Source organism: Urocitellus parryii, chromosome 1, assembly GCF_045843805.1.
Source record: "Urocitellus parryii isolate mUroPar1 chromosome 1, mUroPar1.hap1, whole genome shotgun sequence".
In the NCBI taxonomy this organism is placed as follows: Eukaryota; Metazoa; Chordata; class Mammalia; order Rodentia; family Sciuridae; genus Urocitellus; species Urocitellus parryii.
In genome coordinates, this window is record NC_135531.1 from 126168039 (window position 1) to 126190748 (window position 22710).

At 47.6% G+C, this 22710-nt stretch overlaps 1 protein-coding gene across 1 annotated transcript in view; it reads right to left on the reverse strand.

Moving 5' to 3' along the window:
* Nucleotides 1-4391: 4391 nt before the first annotated feature.
* Nucleotides 4392-22710, reverse strand: part of Slc25a48 (solute carrier family 25 member 48) — a 39775-nt gene continuing 21456 nt past the window's right edge. Inside the window, exons 6-9 of the mRNA XM_077798332.1 lie at nt 15441-15698; nt 12815-12948; nt 7080-7236; nt 4392-4476 (exon numbers count right to left, since the gene is read on the reverse strand). Coding sequence (XP_077654458.1) covers nt 7114-7236; nt 12815-12948; nt 15441-15698 — 515 coding nt within the window. The 3' untranslated portion in view covers nt 4392-4476; nt 7080-7113. The remainder of the gene's footprint in view (nt 4477-7079; nt 7237-12814; nt 12949-15440; nt 15699-22710) is intronic.

The following is a 22710-nucleotide window of genomic DNA, read 5'->3' on the forward strand; positions in this document are numbered from 1 at the left end:
AAGGAATGTTTTCCCAAATTCTTTTATTCATATTGACATGTATTAGGTTATTATACTTTAAATGAATAAATATTTCTTAAATTTACAATTTTCATTTCTGGTAACTATTGATAGATAAGCAGAAATTCTTTGAGGTCTTCAGTAATTTCTAAGAGTGGAAAGATCCCTGTTGAGATCACTACTGTAGAATGGTGAATGCTATTCCCAGTAAAGCTCCCTGGCCAAGGCAGAAGCCCTTCGACTCCTGGACAAGACACCAAAACTAGTGCCTCACTTGAAATTCTGCTGTTTCTAGTGTTTCTGTAAAGCACATGTCATTTGTTTAAAGACATTCCAGATGATGGCACAGAAATCAATACCTGACACTGATACTGGTCTTGGAAATCAGGATTGGGTCCTTATTCCCCCAGCATTGAAGATTAAATACCCGGGAAATGCCTAGTCAAGAGTAGAAAGCAAGCTGGGTTTGGTGGTGCATGCCTGTAATCTCAGCAGTTTGGGAGGCTGAGGCAGGAGGATTAAGAGTTCAAAGCGAGCCTCAGCAAAAAACCAAGCACTAAGCAATTCAGTGAGATCCTGTCTCTAAATAAAAATACAAAATAGATTTGGGGAGTGCCAGGAGTTCCCGTATCCAAAACAAAACAAAACAAAAACAACAAAAAGAGAGACAGCTCAGAGACAGCAGACCTCTGGAGAGAAGTGGAGGCCCAGAGCTAGGTGTTGTAGGAGGGAGTGGTCTTATCTCTTTTATAGATCTCAGATTTCCTCTCCCCTTCCACACCTCCACTTTCTACCCTGTTTACTTGCCCAAGGGCAGGAAAGAGTCTAGCAGGAGGGTGATCATTAGCTACTTCAGTGTAGGGAGGAGCAACTCCCTAGAGGTGTTAGCAGCTGGTTGAGGGGTGGGTGCTCTGCAGGTATTAGCAACCCTGTTTCCTTTTCTTTAATAATCAGCCCTCATCTTTCCTAACTGAGCATTTACTGTCTACTTGCAGTCCTTTGCCCCTATCTGAATACTAAGCTTCCTGAGGGCAGGGTCCTTGATGTTGTCACCCCATGTCTATTGCAGCTCTGGGCTGCGGACTCAAACATGTTTTTTTTTTTTTTTTTTTTTTTTTTTTTTTTTTTTAAGAGAAAGAGGTGCTGATATGTTGATTAAGAAAAAGACCTATGTTGTTGACCCTATGTGTTCCACAAGATCACCTGCTCATAATAAGGGATGGGGAGGGAAGAATAGGAGTTCACTGGATTAGATAAAGGGGAATGAAGGGAAAGGAGTACGATGGAAATAGGAAAGACAGGAGAATGAATCAAACACAACTTTACTATGTTCATATATGAATACACAACCAGTGTAACTCCACATCACGTCCAACCACAAGAATGGGAATATTCCATGTATGTATAGTATGTCAAAATACACTCTACTGTCATCTAAAACGAAAAAGAACAAACAATTTTTTTAACAAAAAAAATTACCTTCTCCAGAAAAATCTAAGAGGAAGCAGGGGCCACTGCTGGCTGACCCCTCCTCCCAGTGACTGGCTATCTTGAGATTGTCTGCTTTGGGAGACCATTCTAGAAGGACCATTCTGATGGCTTTCATGGAAGACCTGAGGCTTTTTGTGGAGGAAGGGGAACAGGAACAGGTGTTGGAGGTGGTGTCTGACCAGCATGGGGAGGGGGCAGAGGTGACAAAGGGCTGTCACTCAGAGCCTTGCTAGGGGTGGGCAGTGTGGCATAACCAGCTGGAGACCTGAAAAACAAGTGTCAGCATGCACTCTGCAAAAAGGTGTGCTTTAATCTTAAAAAAATATAACACAATATAAGCTCACTGTAAGAACTGAGATACTTACTGATGTACAAAGAGACGATTATCAAAGTAGAAATTGACAAGCTTTCCCCAGTTCCACATCCCAGAATTAGCCACTGTTAAACTTGGTGCATATCCTTCTGGACTCTTCATTGCCCATGTAGTTGTGCGTTTATAATTCATATTGTAAAAAGAAAATGAGTAACATGCACTTATTTTGCCCCTTCCCTTCCATGTTTGTTACATTGCTGACACAATATTTCTTACACAATATATGTGTAAGATCTGTCTCATTCTGTGTGACTGTGTGAGAGTTGCCTGGAGTATGGCTGCATCTCCATTGATTTAAATCCCCCTATCAGTTGGGCATCTAGATCTCTAAATTTCCATTATTACAGACAATTCTCCATGAATTACGATGTTCCATGGTTTGCCCATAAATATGTGCTTCCTTCATTTCGAACACTATTGATAATTGTTGGTTCACAAGTGTGCAGATAAGAAAGACTGTGGCCCACCTCTCAAATGGGCACACAGGGGTGACTCTAGCACAGGTTGGTGTATCATACCACTGGGGTTATATGGATACCAGGGACAAGGGAGCTGCTGGAGGGGAGAGGAAGAAACCTGGAAGCCCTAGGTGGTATACCTTAGCTGGGTCTGGAATGCAGACTTTCCTGTCCCTGGAGATGATGGGGGTGAGGGTGTCAAGGCCAGAGAAAAGCACAGAGGCAGGGGGGTCTGGAGGGTGGACTGCAGACACAGCTGTCCAGAGGGTCTGTTGGCCACTCAGTCATTCCTTCAACAAACAATCGAGTGCCCTTATGCTCCTGATACTGGTTGGGATGGGAAAATGACTGGATCACAGGGAAGCTGGGACAGAGCAATGAAAGGGGAGTCTAGAAGAGCCATTCTGATGGCATTTATGGGAGACGTCAATAGAAATTCTTGAGACTCCATACTTAGGTGTCCCAACAACTTTCTCTTTTTTCCACTGAAATGATCATCACCATTTCTGCTGGTGATGTTCCCCAGGCTGGACAGCAGGAACGGTGAGACCACGGGAGGATTGTCAAGAGGGATTAGTGGCCCAGGTCCTCAGCAGGTGTTCAGGGACTTTGGAGTCTGTTTTCTGCAACTGTGAGCTGGGTCAGTGGTGATGCTCTCATTACCTCCTATTATTTGAGGAGCACCAAGATGACATGGACAACCTGAGGAGGGTCTGGTCACCTGAATAAGGCTGTTGTATTGCAGACTCATCAGGGTGTCCAGTAGAAGACCCCGGATGATCCTGTGAACCCAACACCGCTTCTAATTAATCTGAGCAACCAGAATTAGCACCAGGACATGGTCTAGTTGAGGAGGACCAGGGGTGGCGCAGAACAGAAACAGAGGAGCACAAGCTGAGGGGCTCCTCCCAAAGGGAGAACCTTCTGCTGGGCAAGAGGATGCTGCTGGACAGACTTTACACTTTCAACTCCCTTGTGTGCAGTCATGCTTCATTTTGGGTCTGGTGTTGGAGATTTTCAGAGGCATGATCCAAATCACCAAAAGGCAAGGTGGTGGTGAGTGGGGCCAGGTTAGTGGAGAAACCAAGGGAGACTCTTCTAAGGGAGTTTTTAAAAGGGAATTCAGGGATATTCCCTTGTCTTGAATTTAAGCCAAGGATGGCAAGTGGATCTATCTTACATTCTAGTTCCGACTGACTGGTGGTGACTGCACGGTATTGAGGACCCTTTCTCAGCTCAGTGAGAAAGGGCTCTCTGCTGGACGAGGTTTGCCTACCTCAGACACAGAATTGGGAGTGACATCATGGATATGCCACTTCAATAGCAAAAGAGCCAGGTCTCCCATGTGGTTCTAATAGGAAATAAAACACAGAACAGTGAAATCATTCTGGAAACCAGAGTGTCGACATAGTGTTTTGTTTTGTTTTATTTTCCAGGTGAAAATCAGGCCCAGAGAACACCCACCCACTGAGTTCAGGGTCACCATCTCTGGAGCCTTAAGGCGCAGGCTGGGGAACACCTACCTGTCTTTCTCTTTATGGTCCTTTTCAACCACGGTGGCCTTCACTGCTGACCTCAGGAACCTGGGAGAACGGGAGCCAGACAGCCATCCCTAGTTCCTTGACTTACTTGCGTGGAGCAGGCGTCTCTCTGGGCCATGCCATCTCCAGGGGCCTGAAGAGACTCAGGAATAAGAGTAGCTGGTGCCTCTTGGAAGTCAGCCAGAGGCATCTGACACAGAAACAACTGGAAGAGGTTTTTAATGCTTTTATTTGAAAACCTAGAGTCAATTCCAGCTCTTCCATGTGATTCCCCAATGAGTTTATGACAGTTGCAAAAGCAGGGTTTATTTGGCCCTGACTTTTTACCATGCACTGATCTGGAGCTGATATAGATGGTCACTGCTTGGTCCATGGTCCATTGGTTTCTTCCAAAGCAACAGCTTAGGGCCCCAGGCTAGGGTGAGGGGCAGAGAGCCTGTAGTCATGAAGGAAGGCATCTCGAGGCCAGTGCACTGGCTGGAAGCCCAACTGGCACAGAGCCTGCATGGCCAGGGTCCTGATTTCTCTCCAGTAAATTTACTCTTGCTGGTTTGGCAGATGCTGCCAGCCCCAACATGCAGTGGAAAGAGACCCTGGTCAGATGACACCAGTCCTGGGAGAAAAGGAGGAAAGATAAGAACATTATCTTTTAAGGCTGTCATCTTGGATCTTGGGGTCAAACAACCCACTCAGAGAGTTCTTGTGACTACTCATGGAACAGCAATGGGCCAAGCCTCACCATGAAAACACATGTACGTGGCTGAAGGGCGGGGGCGGGGGCCGTCTGGGGTTATATGTAAATGTTTTTAAAAAGATATTATAGAAAGAATGTGTCTCCTTTCCTTGGATATGAATTTTCCTGAAATTGAAAGTAGGCCACTGAGGTTTGGAGCATGCATGTCAAGCAAAGAACAGATCAGCATTATTCCAGGAAGGTTCAAGGTACTGAGAGATGGGCAGGGATGCCCAGTTGGACTCAGAGACCTCAGAAAAGCCATTCACTGGCTGCTGGCCAGTGAATGGGAGCCCATCTCGACTGCCAAATGTCTTTCTTGAATTGTCTGTTGACTCTGGTTTCTCCATGTAAACGATAAAAGTAAAATCCATCACAAAACAGAAATCTCACATACTGTTTATTGGGGTTTTATGTTGTCCCTGGGTCACTACTTGTACCTGAGAGGGAAATAAGGCAGGGGAAAAAATGGCAAAAAGTATTTTTCCTCCCTGAGAATGGAGATGTTGGGTCCTCTATCCCTGGCAGGCACTTAGAAACGATCTCCACATCAGTCCTGCACCTGTACCCAAGGGACTCTTGAGACAGTCACTGTCCCACCACTGAGGAACTGCAGGGCTGCCTGGTCCTGTAATAGTCGTCATCTTGTTCTGTCAAAAGGGTGTTCTAGCTGCCTGGAAATGACCTGCCTGAAATCTTAGAGCTACTTGGTAAATTAAAATCTAGGTCTTGGTAGAAGGCGTTGGTATTCTTGGGTCTTGTTTAGAACACAAAGCTGAGCACCTTGAGCAAGGTTTGTTCAAAATGAGGCTCCAAACCGGATGCTGGGAGCCTCCTCCCCGTCTCTCACTGGCCTCTTTCCTAAGGGAAGCAGATGTCCAAGGCCCTTGCAGAGGAGAGCACTTTCAGAAAGAAAAGCTTCCAATTGGGTTGGGCACTGCTCTGAAAGACCAAATCCAGGGCGGTTGTGACTTGGCTCACTAGAAACTTCCTCCTTCCTCCTGAAGTCACTGATCACCAGGACAGTCACCGTGGCACAGTCTGACAGCTTGGGCAAGCATCCAGCCGCTCTGGGATCCGCGAGGCTGGCATTAAAACTATTTTGTAGCTGAAGATTTAATGACATGGAAAAATAGTCCTGAACTATCAGACAGGAAGAGTGAGTTATAAAACGCTGTGTAAAGTACAATCGGAACGTGGGGAGACACATTAAGAATGCTTGGGAGAATACTAACAAGTTCCTGTGGTGGCAGGTATTTTTATCTTGCACTTCCACTTTATTTGGATTTTCCATCTTTTCTACAGTAAAATTATGTTGATCTTCTTATAGAATTTTGAAAAGTTACCTTTACCTGTTAAAGGTGTGTGTGTGTGGGGGGGGTGGCTGATATCTGAACACATCTTTAAGTAAACATGACAATGTCCCTGCCCCGCCCTGCCCTGGACATTATCCAAATGCAATAACTCTTCACGAAGATGTTTAGTTATGCAAAATGTGTTACTACTCTTTTCCTTTTATTTCCAAAAAAAAAAAAAAAAAGGAGCAAAAAGCCAGAAGAGCTGTGAATGTCAGTCCTTTAGTAAAAATTGGAAGCACTTTATTTAAAGTCAGCTCCCAGGGCTGGTCCTGGAAGTTTTCTAGAATTCTCTGATGCAGACCTTCCTTGGGAGAGTTTGTAGTCATGGCTGCTGGGAGGCCATCTGTGGAGCTCTGTGGGAGGCCCTAGCAGTACAGGGGGGTGGTTGCAGTGTGCTGGGGCCTTCACCTGGCTGGGAACGGGTCAGCAATCAGGCAGGTGGAATGCACCCGGGTGGCATGGGGTGTCTACAGCAGGCACCCCTCGTCCTAGCTGAGAAATCAGGCAGGCATCCTGGGGGAGGAGATTTCTATACCTGGGGCTGCTGGACAAAGATCTGATGAAGCCAAGACAAGGGGGAAGGAGGGAGAAGAGGGAGTTGGGCAGAGGGCGCAGCCTGAGCAGGACCTAGAGGTGAGGACGAGATGGGATGTTCAGAAAGGTGTGAGATTTGAGGCTGGAGAAGGGGCAGGGTCAAAGATGGGCTCTGTCTAAAGGGCAGGGGGAAGGTTCTGTGATCTTTCAAAAGCAGGGAGTACAGGAGGCCAGGAATGGTGGCAGAAGCCTGTCCTCTAGGGCCGCAGGAGCTTATGGGAGGCTCTCACACTGAGGCTCTGAAGTTCAACAGGGAGGTGGGGAGGTGGTGCCCTTTGAGCAGGGAGTGGAGGCCTTGTGGGGAGTCCTCCCTTCCAAGCCTGGTCACTCCATTGAAACAGAAGAGCTCCCTGCACTTCTCTCGAGGGCTGTGGGATGGGAACAAGGGGAGGCGAACTGGCCACACCAGGGAAGTTCTGTGCCCACCCCAGTCGCTGAGGACTCAGCACACTGCCAGTCCACAGGTGACAGGAAAAACAAATTCAGAAGGCCACAGCATTTTCACAATGAAGAGAGGAGTTTCATACTCACAACTGGCTGGGAAGGAAGCACAATGACCTGGCCCTCATGGGCTCGTCACGGCCTGGTCCCCGCGCAGGGCCTGCAGCGAGAGCTCATACCCAAGGAACATGGCGGCGCTCATGGGGAAGCCTCGCACAGCGTTCACAGTGATGCCTCTGAAAAACACCTGCGTACAGGAGGCCCAGTTAGTGCAGGACCTGACACACACCTTCTGCAGTGCCACCCCTGGGAGCCAGAGAAACAGCTGGTAGTGCTGCCCACCCTGGCCCCTGGCCCTGTGCAAGCAAAGACCACATGGGATACCCTAGTCATGCCCCTGCCCTGACCCATGTCATGTCTGATGGAGCATCCTCCCCCCTGCCCCGCCACTCTGATATACAGGCACTTAGGACCATAGGCAAACCACTGAGTCCCTAAGACACTGTCGAGTCCCTGCATACACTTGCTTAATTGTCTCTCTCTCTCTCTCTCTCTCTCTCTCTCTCTCTCTCTCTCACACACACACACACACACACACACACACACACACACACGGGCTCAGGAATCTGGAAATCCTAAGCAGGCAGAATATCACCCATGCCACCACGGTGACAGGTGCTTCATTCATGTGACATCTCCAAAACTGCAAGTGAAAAACTCAGCTGTCCTTAAAACTTCAGATATGGAGTCAGGTCACCACTTTCTCAAAGAGTAGCTGGGTTACCTGGGCGAGTAGCAAACTCTCTGGAACTCCGTGTTCCCAACTGTAAAATGGAGCTGCTATTTGAGGGAATGAATGAGACGCTTCTGAAGTACTCACACAGCACCTGATGCATGGTGAGCACCCAGCCCCGCTGACTGCCACCCCCACCATTGTCATTATGGAAAACTGTCACCTAAAAGTGAGAAGAACTCAACCTCAAATGCTGGCATGAGTGCTGAGGAGGCGTGGCCTGTCCTGATGAGCCGCTAGACTCTGCCTCTGCTGCTCTGTCACCTGAATTTATCTCACATTCCTAGGGACATCATCAGATGCTTCCCTCCTTGAGTCTTCCTGTGTGGTGCTGAGCGGGCTCTGGCAAATGTGGGCAGTTACAACCTATTGGAGAACATGAGCCCCATTTAGGAACAACATAAGCAGACAGTGATGAGAACAGATAAGGGCTTGGGCAAGTGGAGGTGTGGAAGGATCTGTCTTTTAATGTGTTCTGTGGGCAGAAACAACCACCCAAGGCCAATCCTCACTCAAGCATGAATGACCTGAGAACTGTCAGGCACAAGATTTAAACCTGCTCTGACAGGTTTAAAGAGGTCATTAAGTTTGAGAAACTGACATGGGCATTTGAAGAAAGCAGTGACCAGCCCTTTGTGTTTTCTCTAGTTCCCTTGGACCCTGGGCTGCTGTGTTAGGATCGGTGAAGGTCATTGTCATTGGCCAAGATGCCAGGTGGTCTTGACAACCTAGGGATTCAGCTTGGTCAATAAAGGAGCTGATGGACCCAGGTCCCCAGAGGTGAGCAAGTTAAACCCTGGAGCCATTTGGGCAGGGTGCAAGCCAGATCCTGGTAACATGAGCCCTCCTCTCCAATGTCTAACCTTTTTGGAATTCCACAAGCTCACCCAGAGTGACAGAATAATAGCAAGGAACTGGGTCAAGCTCCAAGAGGAAAATTCCATGCTGGGTGGCCACAGAGGCTTCCCTGTGGGCCTTGGCTTGGCTCTGCTCTATGAAGCTGGGCCAGCTGGGCCCAGCTTGGAGTGTGGGCCTCCTGCCCCACAGAGGGATCTCTGTCCAGGAGCTGTGACCTGCTCTGCTGTGAAGCCCACGGATGAGAACAATGGGCAGAGCTGCCGACTTTACCCCACGTTTTCAGAACATGTAGTCCTGCCCGACCAAATTACTCCTCTTGAAGCCTCCATAGCTGCCCAATAGCCAAAATCAAGTCCATGCCATTCCTTGGCCTGCAACATCTCACGTGCCCTGGCTCTGCACTCTCTCTGGGCTGCCGCTCATCATATCTGACCCCTGGAGCAGGCTGAACACCTGTGGTTCCTTGGAGGAGCCGGCTCCTCCCACCACTAGGTCTCCTCTGGTCCCCTCTGCCAAAAATGCTCTAGAGACCTGCCTTGCAGCCTCTGGATATCCTCACATGGCTTCAACAAGGTCCATTATGATCTGTCACCTTCTGTGCGCTTAGCATCTCCCCTTTACAGCACTTCCCACACTGGTTTCCCACCGCCCATGTCCTGTCTGTCCCCCAAGGGGCAGTGAGTGCAGGGTTGCGAGTGTGGCTGACCTCCAAGTCCCCAGCACCTGCCAGCACAGACCTTCTATATCTGCTTATTAAATGAGCCAACGGAGGGATCAGTGAATGAAGAGATAAATGAATTCCCCCATGTGAAAAAGGAACAATCTCTGAGCCGCAGGACTCCTGGTGCAGAGGCAGTGGGGGATTCCGGGAGTAGGAGGAGGGCTCCAGACCCCCAAGGGACAGAAGTACCAGGCAACTGACCCCTGGTGCCTCAGGAAGCTCGTCCACGTACAGCATTCCCAACCGTCTCTCATCCAGCCACATCCTGCTGTCACTAGACCCTTCAGCATGGCCATCTCTGTGGCACTGAAGGATACGGAGGTGCTCCTCCAGCCTCCTCTTTTCAGATGACAACTCTCCAAACAGGAGCCATGGCCCAGGTGGCCAGAGATGAGCCTTGTGGTGGGCAGAGAGCGGATTCCAGGGCACTAGGTCTTCCTCCTATTCTCACTCATGCAGGAGGACAGGAGAGGTGCAGTGGACTCTTTCAAGCAAGACCATGGATTTTTGGTTTCTCCACCCCAAAGGCCACTCCCCTGCCATCTTGAAGTAATTTACCAACAGCTACTCAAGTCCTATTCTTCTGTCCCTTTCTTTCTGGTTCTTTGTCCCCTCAAGTTGTTCTTCTACAGGAAACCACAGCAGGTGAGTGGAAGATGGGTACAGGGCTTTGTGCCTGACTCTAATATACAGCAGAGAATGTTCCAAACACCATGGTCCAGAGAGCAGAGCTCAGGCCCCTGGGACTGCAGCCTCCCCCTCGTCCTCAGCAAAGGTGGCTCTTGCTGCTAGAAATGGCCTTTGAGGCAACCTGAGTGTCCAGGACTGTGTTTTTTCTCTTTTCACTGCACTATTGGAAATGTCCGTATATGCCCTCACACATCAATATGCAATCACATAAATATGCTTGTGCAGGCAGTCTTCTTGGAATACATCATGAAAAACTCATGATAGCAATTGCTTTTGAAAGGACAGCGGCCATAAGGGGGCCATGGAGACAGTCTGCCCCCTGTGCCTTTGGAATTTTCCTATGCTCACACATTATCTATCTCTAATCCATTAATAAAAATTTAAAACTTAATCTGAACCATCTGGCTGGGGCTGTGGTTAATCAAGCTGAGTACATCCGTGTCTATTTCAAACCCTGCTGTGAAGAAACGCTGCGGACCCAATGGTACCAAGACTAAGAGCCAGATCGCCTGGCTCGGTGCCTTCTAGGACTCCACTTTTTATGGAGCCCGTAATTTGGGGAGGAAATAATATCAGCCGTAAATTTGGCCTGTATGGATTGCTTGGAATTATGGCACATTAATATTTTGGGAAACAGACAAAAGCATTCAAAATGAAGACAGCACCCTACTTGAATATCTTTTGTGTTTCTCTGTAATTTTTGTTTGAATTACAAACTGTGCCTCTGCTAAAAGAAAAAAAATACAAAAGAAAGAAAAAAGAAAAAAAACTTGACCCTAAAATAATAAGAGTAACAATGAAAATAAAACAGAAAAGCTTCAAATTTTCCCCAAACACAGATAGAAATGAAATTCCCTCGACATCACATCTTTTTATATCAAACAGTCCCAGTGCTCGCCTTTCCTTCACGTGCTATGAAGTTTTACTTCTGGTCTTCATTCTGAGCACCCTCCGTGTCCTAATCTATAGTGACCAGAGGTGGACCCAACGTTCTATCTGTGATTCACCTCCCTTACTCTACCCACTCTGCTTGTATTAATGAAGCCCTGGGACCTGGTTCCATCATTGGCTCCCTGGAAGTTAGCTTCATGAGAGCATGGGCTGTGTTTCTTTATTTCCTGTTCTAGGCCCGACTCCTAGAACTGAACATGGCACATACTGGTTGTTCTAAAAGTAGGCATTTGTCAAATTAATAGTGACCACATAAAATAGAAAGCCCTCAGGCATTTTTCCCAAGAGCCTCTGTCAAATCGGACTGCAGCCTCCTCTACAGAGGAAATTGATGATTTCATAGGATGTCACACCGACCCCTTGTAGTTCTGTCCTTTGGATTGGGCCCTTTGCTCTAGCTTCAGGGGCATTTGGATCCTGCTCCCTTTCACACAGCTCACTAGCTAGCCTCCTGTGGGTCATCCAGAGCTCTGGACCTTTCTCCAAGTAGGGGAGGAAATAGCAGAAGAGGAGAAGGGCAGGTATAGAAAGTCTGCTGACCACTGTGGTGTGTGAGAAGCACCATGCAGGAGGACAGGAGAGGGGCAGTGGACTCTGGGGGCAGTCGTGCTGGGCCTGGAAGTATGGGGTGGAGCATCTGGCAGGGCTCAGGGTGAGGCAGCCATGGAGAAGACCCAGGCTCGGGGGCAAGTAACCCTGGCAATACTAAGGCCGATGACAAAGTCCACTCTTCCCTTTGGGTTCTGCAGGAAACTGAGCACCTTTCACAAGCCCAGTTCTATTTAACCCATGAACACCCAAGTCCTTCATGGTGAGAAGGAGTCCTTTAAAGTCACAGAAGTGCTCAAACTAAAGCACTGGTGCTTATCCAGGGAGGGTGACCCTGGCATGTGGCCCCAAAGTTCTAATTCCACATATTTGGAAAAGAAAGGGGATTTTGAAAACAAAACAAATCAAAACAAAACAAAAAAAACCCTGTCCCTAATCTTTTTTGCAGCCCCTGGTCTGGCTTTTCTGGGTGAGCAGCCTTTCTGCAAGTGTCTGTTCAGCTTCTCCAGGTTCCATGTAAATCTGGGGGAAATTTGGATCCCCCCAGCTCACAGATAACCAGGCCCAACCTTAAAATCAAGTCTGCTCACTCCAACAGCCAGGCCAAGAGAGCAAGGGGCCACTGTAGGGAGGGCAGGCACAGTGGTTTCTCTGGAGGGCGATACTTTCTTTATAATCTTGGACACCAGATGTGAAGTGTGGTCTGTGCTCGGGAATAGACTGGTGGTCAGAAGGGGATAAGTTCTTTGGCTACAGGGAGAAGAACGGGGGAGATAAGGCCTGGGAAGCCGGGTCAGAGGTGTCTCCACAGCAGAGCCCAGAGGTGATGGGGTCGGGCCTTGGGTGGGGAGGGGAGCTGAAGATAATTCTGGGGGCCTGGAGCTGGTAAGAAGAGATGATCAAAGGGCAGGAAGGATGTGAGGGGGCTCTGGAACCTCTCACTTAGAGGCAGGGGAAAGAAGGACCCATCACATCTTGATGAGCAGTGAACTGGTGACAAATGCAGGTGCAAGCCCCAGCTCCACCACCAGCAGCCCTGTGACCACAGCAGGTCACCAGTCCTCTGGGATCCTGTTCAGGTAGGAGGCACACCTCCCCCCCACCAGCCCCAGGTGAGAACTAGACAAGACAGCACAGGCTGGGTGCTGGGTGTGGCATCTGCTCACGGTACTTGATAAATGGTACCTGACAGCACCTCTGGGGTCTCATGCCCCCCACATGTCTGAAGCATCTCCCAGGGACTGGCACAAGACTGGGACTTACTTTGAGGCCTTCTTGCTGGTAACTCTGGGAGATGCAGTCCAGGACGCCTCTGTATTTGTTTAAATAAACCCCATCAGCTTGGAGTCGGCTTTTCACGACATCCATAGGAGTCGCTGTCCCCCAGGAAATCGCTCCTGCAAAGAGAGACAAGCTCAGGTGTCAGGGCTGGCTGGCTGGCTGGGGTCTGGAGGGACTTGGCTCCCCCACCCACCCACGAAGAAGCTCCCTAAGCTGCTGGGGGACCTGGGCAGAGCTCAGAGCTGGGATCTGCAGAATCTGTTTCTGATCCTGCCCGGCCACTTGCTGTGGGGCTCAGAGCCTGGGGCCCCTCATCTGTAAAGTAGAGCAGTGCCTATCTTCACGGAGCAAGGACCCAGTGAACTGATAAACATGAAGCTTTGACCATGGACTTGCCAGTCCACAGTCAGTGCTGGACAAATGGCAGCTTTTATTGTTATGATGGGTGAGACAGTGACAGGCTCCACAAGAATGTGGCAGCAGGAGGCAGTGCCCAGGGTGAGGCTGCTAAAGGTTTTCAACTCCCCCGGGGTAGGATTTACATTGAACCTGGAGAAGCTGGATAAACACTTGCAGATGGCTCCTCACCCAGAAGGGCCAAACTGGGGATTGCATAAAAGATTAGGGACAGGGCTTTTTGTTTGTTCTTGTTTTTTTTCCAAAATCCATTTTCTTTTCCAAATATGTGGAATAGAACTTTGGGACCACATGCCACAGTCATCCTCACTGGATAAGCACCATGCCCCAGTTTGAGCACTTTTGTGACTTTAAAGGATTCTAGGAAAATAATGCCAGGTTATTGTGTAAACACAGAAATTGTCACGTTCTCTGGTGGAGAGAGAAAATGCACCGATGTCAAAGTCCAGGGCAGCTGGTTTGCTAGGTTAAATAATTGCTGCTCAGCAGCTCCTAAAAGACACCTTCACTTATTCTGAACCTCTGCCGCTCCTGACCTTCAGGCCCCTCAGCTTCTTGCCCCCTGTAAGCCTCTGGATCTCAACTCCTTCCAGCCTTCTGCCAGATAATGGGATGCTTCCTCAGGGCTGCCCTGGTGCGCTCATCCCACGACCAGGGCATCGTGAAATAAGGTCTGCTGCCAGGCTGCTCGCACCTGCTCTCAACAGAAATGAGAGCAGATGGAAACTTCTCATCCTCTGGGCCAACCAGTGTTCATGCACTTTTACCAGGAGCAGGGCAAGGGACGGGCCTCAGATGCGTGGGGGAACAGGGAGCACAGAATTGCTCGGTGGCAAAGATGTGCGCTGTATTATGCATTTGCTGAGTTCAAACATAGCTAGTTATGAGGAGGAGAAGGAGGAAGGAGTAGAGATTTTCTTCTCTCTTGGGTCTGTGAGTCAGCATCGAATGTGTCAAGACATCTGTCTTCCTGAAAAGCAGTCTTCTGTCGACTTCCACGTACAGCCTACAACTCCATTTCTCGATTCCTCATTAGAGCACAGCAAAATTTGTCAGAAGTTGGGTTCTCTAATTTCTTTCATCCCATTCTCTTTGAATCCCACTTAAATGAGGTTTTAGGGTGTTTTTGTTGGTGTTGTTTTGGTACCAGGGGTTGGACTCAGGGGTGCTTAACCACCGAGCCACATCCCCAGCCCTTTTAAAAATATATATACATATTTTATTAGGGATAGAGTCTCACCAAGTTGCTTGGGGCCTCACTAAGTTGCTGAGGCTGGCTTTGAACTTGAGATCCTCCTGCCTTAGCCTCCTGAGCCCCTGGGATTACAGGCAGGCACCACTGCTCCCAGCCTTAAATTAGGTTTTTAACACCCTTCTCTCCGTTGAAATGACTCTCATCAAAGGCGGAGAACAGGGCACGGTCAAGTTGCAGCAAAAAGATGAGTGTGGCTGGAGAAGAGGAAGTAAAGGGAGAGGAGTAGAAAGTAAAGTCTGAGGGGTAGCAGGAGCCAAATCAGAGAGGGCCTGGAAAACCATTGGAGGCTGTTGAGTGTCACCATAAATCAAATAGGGATATTCTGAACAGAGAGGTTAAGTGGCAAATCCACAGTCACAAAATGAGTTAGTGTGGATTTGAACTTGGGTTTTTCTGACTGCAGGGTCCCTACTGTGAGACTCATCCCTGAACTAGCTGTATGACCTTGGGTGGGCTACTTAGTATATCTGACCTTGAGTTTTCTCATCTGTGACATGGGGAGGTTGATTCCCACCTTCTAGACACAGTGACTTCCACACATCAGGAAGGTTGGCAGTGTGTCAGTGCAGAAGAGCCCTGAGAACAGATTTCCTGCCCGTGGCTCAGCGGTCCCTGGCTCAGCAGTCCCTGACGTAGAGTGCATGCTCAGAAAACGTTCTGTTGTCTGGGAGTCCTTGAACCCCCATGGGGACTTCCATTCTCACAGCTCCAGAGTGAAGGGGAAGAGAGGATGAGGGGGCACCCGCCATTCCGAGCTCTTTCTACACCTTTCTAGGCTTGGTGCAGAGGAGCACTTAACCAAGAATTCCTGGATGTGTGGCTGGATGAGCCCCGCCTCCCCCACGGCTCAGAAGGTCATGGTAGGCTCCGCCATTGTCCCCTGTTGCACTTCAGTGGCTGGCCCAGGGACAGGGCTCCAGCCGCTGCTGTTCTTACCTGCCATGCCACCTGCCAGCCACACAGCACAGGGGCTGGGACCTGCGCAGGCCTCGGGTGTGATCCACTCACTCAGGAACACGTAGGGGATAAAGTAGAGACAATAGCCCGGGATGTCCCTCAGCAGCATGGCACTGGCCCCCCGGTACAGCCCCGCCAGGCCCTCAGTCCTCACGATGGTCGAGATGCAGTGCACCGGTCCCTGGTAGGCTGGCTGCTCCCCAAGAGCTGCTGCCCTGGACTTCGCACTGAGGTTGGCTACAGAGACAGGGAGAGAAGATGGCATGTGACCCAGGGGTGAGAAACTGGCCATCCCTGGTACTGGAGCCAGTGCAGCCCATGACTGTTCTACTCACGTGGCCCTTGGGGTTTTACCAAACCTTCCAGCCTTCTTGGCAGCTCACAAAAGAATTTGGAAAACCCAACAAGGAGCCCCTGCCAACCTGCACAGTCGGATTGGAGACAATTCCAGGCAGGTGATAAAGTGCAAACTGCCTTAGGATTCCCAGGGCCTTCTGGTCAACTCTCACTGTATCTTTCTAAGCAGATGTGACTGCAGAGTGCCTAGGATCAATGACAAGTAGACACACCAAGCTCTCTCTTGAAGCAGAGCCTAGAGAATCTAATGTGCTGTATGTCTCTCCCTCTCCCTCTCCCTCTCCCTCTCCCTCTCCCTCTCCCTCTCCCTCTCCCTCTCCCTCTCCCTCTCCCTCTCCCTCTCCCTCCCTCCCTCCCTCCTCTCTCTCTCTCTCTCTCTCTCTCTCTCTCTCTCTCTCTCTCTCTCTCTCGTGTGTGTGTGTGTGTGTGTGTGTGTGTGTGTGTCTGTGTGTGTGTGTCTGTGTATGCATGCATGTCTGATGCCCAATGTAGCACCAAAGTAAATGAGATTTGGAGCCAGTGTCCTCTCTGCAAATCCTAACTCCACCACTTACAAACTTTTGATCTGGACAGGTCAGCATTTTCAGCCTGTTTCCTTATCTTTAAAACAGGGACAGGCTGTTGTGAGTTAAATGAGATAAACATGTAAAGTGCTGGGCCTGGTGGTTAGCATATTGTTGGCTCCACAAGTATCCAGAGATTGTGATACTGACAGCGAGGTGTCTGGTGTGATCAGTTGCAGGACCCCATGGCTGCAGGGCTGGGCATGTTCACTCTGACTCACTCAGCTCTGGCCAGGCTGTGCCCTTAAACAGTTGTAGGGCAACACTGGAGCCCTTGGGCCTTCAAAGTCCATGGCTCCAATGTAGTGGCTCCTTTTTGGCCTCTGTGCTGGCAGGTGGTGGCTTATGCTGCTGGCTTCTTATAGAGCCAGCAGAAAAATTTTTCCTTCCTACTTAGTCCTCAGGGTCACTTCTTACCTGCCTCCCTGAGGTTCATCTTGTTCCCTGCTTCAAACCTTTTAGCACAGCTTTGGCTCACGCCCAGGAGACCTTCCAGTCCTGAGAAGACAGAGTGACCTTTCTCAAGAAACTAACACGACATGAATGAAGTCTACCCATGATCTGCCCATGATCATGACACTACTTTGCTACCTGGGTTTAATTCCCTGTATACCATGTTCCAATCTGGTTTTGTACATGCCTCAGGATCAAACACTCGGCTTCATGACTCCACAGTCCCCACTGCAGATTTGGGGTTAAAGGACCACCTGGATTTTCCCAGAAGTCCGTGAGGTCAGAGGGAGGTTTTTATTTGCCTGCAAAGTGTGCTTGAACACAGTCAACCCAGATTTCCACCCGTGTGTGGAGAAGCGAGTGACTCCCTGACATCCACACAATATGGACAGGACACTGAGCCTCGCTCACCTCCTCCACTGTGTGTCCCGTAGGAGGTGATCAGGGGTAAAGTGCACTCGGGAGGGCACAAGTTGCTTTGAGCAAGATCAGACAATGTGGCTATGGAAAGTCCACGGAGAGGTCTTTGGACATCCCTTTCTTTCCCAAACCCTGATGATATTGCCTGGGCCATTCTGGGAAGTTTGCCCATGACACAGAATAGATGTCACTGTCGCACTCTATGAACTTTGGCCAGGCCACTTTCATCTCCAGGTAACATTGACCTGACCAGGAGTCAAGGTTTTCATGAATCAACCATGGAAATAATGTGGCTGGCCCTCAGGAGTTACTGATTGAAAGACGACAGCATACAAATAACAATTGGCTAGTTTGGAGGCACAGATACCGAAAAAACGCTTGCCAAATCACCAACTGGCTTTGTCAACAAAAATCTGTATTCTATTCCTTTACTCTCCAGGGTAAACAATAAATTCTCTTGTATTCTTCTAAGTTTGCAACATAAAAAATCTAGGATTCTCATTACAGATGGGTGTTCTAGAATGTCAAATAACTTTTTCTGTGCCAACTGATATAGTCAAATGTTTTTTTTCTTCTTTTTAATGTGAAGATGATGAATTACAGATTGATTTTTCAAATGTTAAATTGATCCTGCATTTCCAGTACAAACTGCTTATAGTCATGATATATTATCTTTTTCATAAATTAGGAATAAGAGAACTTTCTCAACCTGATAAAAGGCATCTGGAGAATTTGCCGCTCACATTAATACTCAAGCATGAAGACTGAATATTATATCTCCTAAGTTCTGGAGCAAAGTAGTGGTATCCATTCCTATCATTTGTATTCAACACTGAATCTGAGGTCCCAGTCAGTGCAGTAAGGGGGTTGAGGAGGGACGAAGCATACAAGTTGGAAAAAAAAAGAAGCAAAACTGCTTCTATTTTCATCCTAAGGAACTTACAGAATAAAAGAACTACATGGCAGGCTTAGTAAGATTATATTAGTAGTTGATATAGAAAACTAATGGCATTTTATGTATTATTTTATACATTAGGCAACCATTTAAATTTATAAAACAATGCTTTTTCTAATATCAAAATCTGAAATATTTAGAAATTTAATAAAGTATTTGCAAGGCATTATGAAAACTGTAAAATATTAAGAGAATTAATGAAGGCCTTAAATAAACTGAGATATATACCATGTTCTTTGATTATTAAGAAACTAGTTTTCCTCATATCTATAGATTGAATGCACTTCCAATAAAAATCTAGCAATCTTTCTTATTAAAAAAATCTAGGATTTATTGCTTGAGAATTACCCACTTATGACTATTAAAGCAACATAATTTTCATAGTGACTACCCTAGTGATTATCATCATCAGGAGGCTGACACAGCTCTGTATTGACTCAAGTTTGTACTGTTGTGTCAGTTAGCTCTCCATCACTATAATAAAATGACTGAGGCAGTTGATTTATGGAGAGAAAAAGGTTATTACAGTTCATAGTTTGAGAGGTTCCTTTCCTTGGTTGGTTGGCTCATTGTTTTGGGTCTTTGGTGAAACAGCACATCATGGTGGGAGTGCATGATAGAGGAAAACTGCCCACCTCATCTGCCAGGAAGCAAAAGGGAATAAGGAAGGGTTAGAGTCCCACTATTCCCTTTGAGGGCATGCCCCCCTGCAATGACCTAAGTACATCCCTAGGCCCCACCTCTCAATAGCACCACTGTGGGGATCAAGCCTTTAACACATGGGCCCTTTGGGGGACACTCATCCAAGCCACAGCAACCATATGGCTTTAGAGCTCCTTTCAGCTCACTCATGCTCCCCAAGCGTGGGTAGGTGTGGCTTTCAGGAGTGACTGATTGAAGGATGGGTCGTGGTAAAGTCCTCCTTGTTTGGAGACACAGATGTTGGAAAAACACATGTCCTGAACTTGCTTTGTCACCCAAACCCAACAAGGACAAAACATCCTTTTTTTTTTCTTTTGTTCTCAAGGTAAGCAATAAGGAAATTCTTTTGTATACACACACATATATTTTTCACACATATATACATAGTTTTCCTTTGTAAACTATTTCAGAGTGAGTTACATACATCATGGCTCTTCACCCCTAAATACTTCCGAATGCATTTCTTGAGTCTAGGGATACCGTCTTATGCAACCATAGCAGAGTTGTCAGTTTAAAACATCTAAACTGATAATAGTTAAATCTACTCTTTAATAATGTTTTTCTTTATAGCATTTTCTGCCTTGATCTGAAACATTTTCATGGTCTTTATTTTTTAATGCAACTGACGTTTTTTAAGAGGATACCACTTTACTTCCATAAAAGAGCATTTCCTTATGAGCATATTGAAGTATACTATCCTTGGCTAGGTGTCTTTCCCATTCATAAATCTTATCTTTTTTTTCCATGAAGAGCAATCATTCTCCTGAACTTGTGACCTTCTATCCTTGTTTTATTTGTTTGCTTTTAGTGTTATTTATTCATTCATTGGGTTGGGGATCAACCCCAGGGCCTTGTGTATGCTAGACAAGCATTCTACCATTAAGCCACACCCCCAACCCACAGTTTTTCAGTGGAGGTCTAATTTGTATTCAGTCTTAAAAGATGTAGCTCTTAAGTGCCTGGTTGCTGAGTTCTGATGAGTCCTGACAGCTGTGTGCACATGTATGACCACACCTGACCCGAAAATCACTTCCTACACTTGAAACAAACTATTTTGGTCACAGCTCACTTAGTAACAGCTAAGATTCCACAGCCGATCACCCTCTCCTGATTCTCAGGGTGAAAGAACTCTGTGATACTCAGGAGCTGACACTCACCCAGAAGAAAATCTCTGAGGAAGCAGTTTTTACTGTCCATCTACACTGGCAATAGTGGTAGATGACTCATAGTGAGATCTCAAATCACAACTTCTTCAAAGTTAGTCATCATTATTTTATGCCCAAATAAAAATGCATGGCGTGGCTGAAGCTGTAGCTCAGTGGTAGAGCACTTGCCTAGCATGTGTGGGGCACTGGGTTCAATCCTTAGCACCACATAAAAATAAACAAATAAAATAAAGCATGCTGTCCATCTACAACTAAAAAAAAAAAATTTAAAGTGCATTGCAACCATACCATTGGTTAGGTTCAAGGTCACAAACTAAAATAATAATGAATTTACACTAATTCTTCTTTTTAATTCAGTAGCAATAGTTGGAGCAATAAATATCCTTGACCAGGTCAAGCTATCACCTCTGATGAATGAACAAGAGAGTCTTCTTCTAGAAAGCAGCAGTATTTTCCAGGTGCTCAATGGTCTGGAAGGTGTGGCCCAGGACCATTGGCAGGTAACCACAGGAAAGGGCTGAATCAGAGATTTGCTAACTCAATTAAAATAAAATTGTGGACCAATGTTAGTTTGGAAAATTTTTAGAAGGTAGCTCTTAGAAATGTGCACAACAAAAGTCTCTGGACTTGCATGTCAGTTGTCCAAGGACCCCGGGGAAGGTCACAGGATGCTAGAAGCTCACATGGACCACTGTCTCCAACCTCTTCCTCAGGGCTTGGTTTCAGGGCGCATGTGTGTGTGAAAGGACTGACATAAAATTTATCTTCTTCTAAAGTAAAGGTACTTCATTTCTCTATCTAGAAATTTTTATTCTGTAATGATGGAAATATAAATCAAAGTTTGGTCATATCTCATGAGTGCTTTGCCACTGAGACCATTTTTTTTATAGCCTTCTCTAAATCAAAGGCATATTATCTTTTTCTGTGACAGGAATGAATTATATACCTCAAAAACTCAGGAGGCCTGGGATTCTTTTCTTTTCCCAAATTCAGCTAGGGCTAGCTTACACCCAACACCAAAACTGGCAGGACGGTTAAAGTCAGTGGAATTGGCTCCCACCTCCACGAGGAATGAAGGAGCCCACACGGTGCTAAAAGAAGCCCCCTGCAGGCCCCTGACTCATCGGCTCGTCCCTGCCATTGCTCCTTTGACCACATGTCATGGCCATCTGGCTTCACTTCTCACTGGCCTGGCTGGGCCAGAAGGTCCCTGGAGGCATGTGCCCCTGTAGGTAATTTTGCCTTTTGGTGGGGGGGGATCCGACTTTGATGCTGCTGAGTTCTGAGCATATGTATTTTTTTACCCTTCCTGGGGCAGCAAACTTCCTGGTGACAGAAATCATACACTATGGCCTGTCAAAGAGATCCAGGGCCTGAGTCCCTATGCACCTTGGCATCTGATCTGGGTCGGTTCCAGCACTGAGGCCTCCCTCCCAAAGCATTGCACGCTCAGTATTTAGCAAAGGTCCACCCTATCTGATGCTTGGGCCAGAAGCTTGAGATACTCTAAGGACCTCCAAAGTCATGCTCCCACCTACAGCACTGGTCTAAGAGGCTACAGGGGCACCCAGTGATGCAGTGGTTTGGACTCCAGCACAAAGCTGGCCATCATCACCTCCTTGGTTTGGGTTTGGTTTAGAGCTGAGCAGCCCAGTGTGTGGAGAGCGGTGATTTGGATCATGGTCTCTGATTGCCTCGTGGCTGCATGGCACTGGGAACTTCCTGTGCAAAGGTGAAGGTCAAGATGACCCAGCTGCTCTGGTGATGGTGGCCCGAGGAGGCTCCAGGCAAAGCAGCAGAGCTGTTATCAGTCGGGACCTTGAGCTCAGGCACCAACCCTCAGGGATTGAGAATTTTGAGCCTAACAAGATGACCCTAATATTTCACCAGTCCTGCGTCCTTCAGATGGCCTGCTTTGTTGAACCATTCCCACAAATAACCTTTTGATGAAACCTATATTAAAAACATGCTGAGCTAGCTCTGGGTCACGGCTCCTCCACCAGAGGTCAGGGCTCCCCTGGCCCCAGCTTTTTCTCTAAGTGTATCTGTCTGTCTTTTCTTCACCCCACACCCCCAACCCATCACTAGTGTTTTCCTGAATTAATAGCCATGGCTGAAAGATGAGAGGGCCACAGCACCGGTGGACCACTTGCATCACTTTCCCAGGACATAACCAGATGGGAAGCTCTCCTTTAGTGCCTGTTCTAAGAGTCCAGCCATTTTCTTAGGACTTGAATGGTCTGAAATAGGCAGATGCTGTAACAGAAAGAGCCCTGCGTTAGAGGCTGACCGGGATTCCCATTCCTGCTCAGTTGCTATTTGTTGTCCAATCCTCTGCAGGGGACTCGACCGACCTCATTGGGTCTTTGCTTCCTTATCTATAAAAGTAGGGTCAAGCAGTGGCCTGTCCACCTTCTTGGCTTTTGTGAACATCCAAAGAGAATTTTGGCAAATGGCACTTTACTAAAACCTGTGTTGTTCAAGTGCATTTATTCAAGGCAAATAGTTATCATTCCTGAGTTTATTAGTCTGTCCTGATATGACTCCGGATCCTGACAGTGCTGGGCCTGCCAACTGTAGGCATCCATGGCCTGCAGCCAGGTCTGCTGCAGGAGATCACCGGTGCCCACACA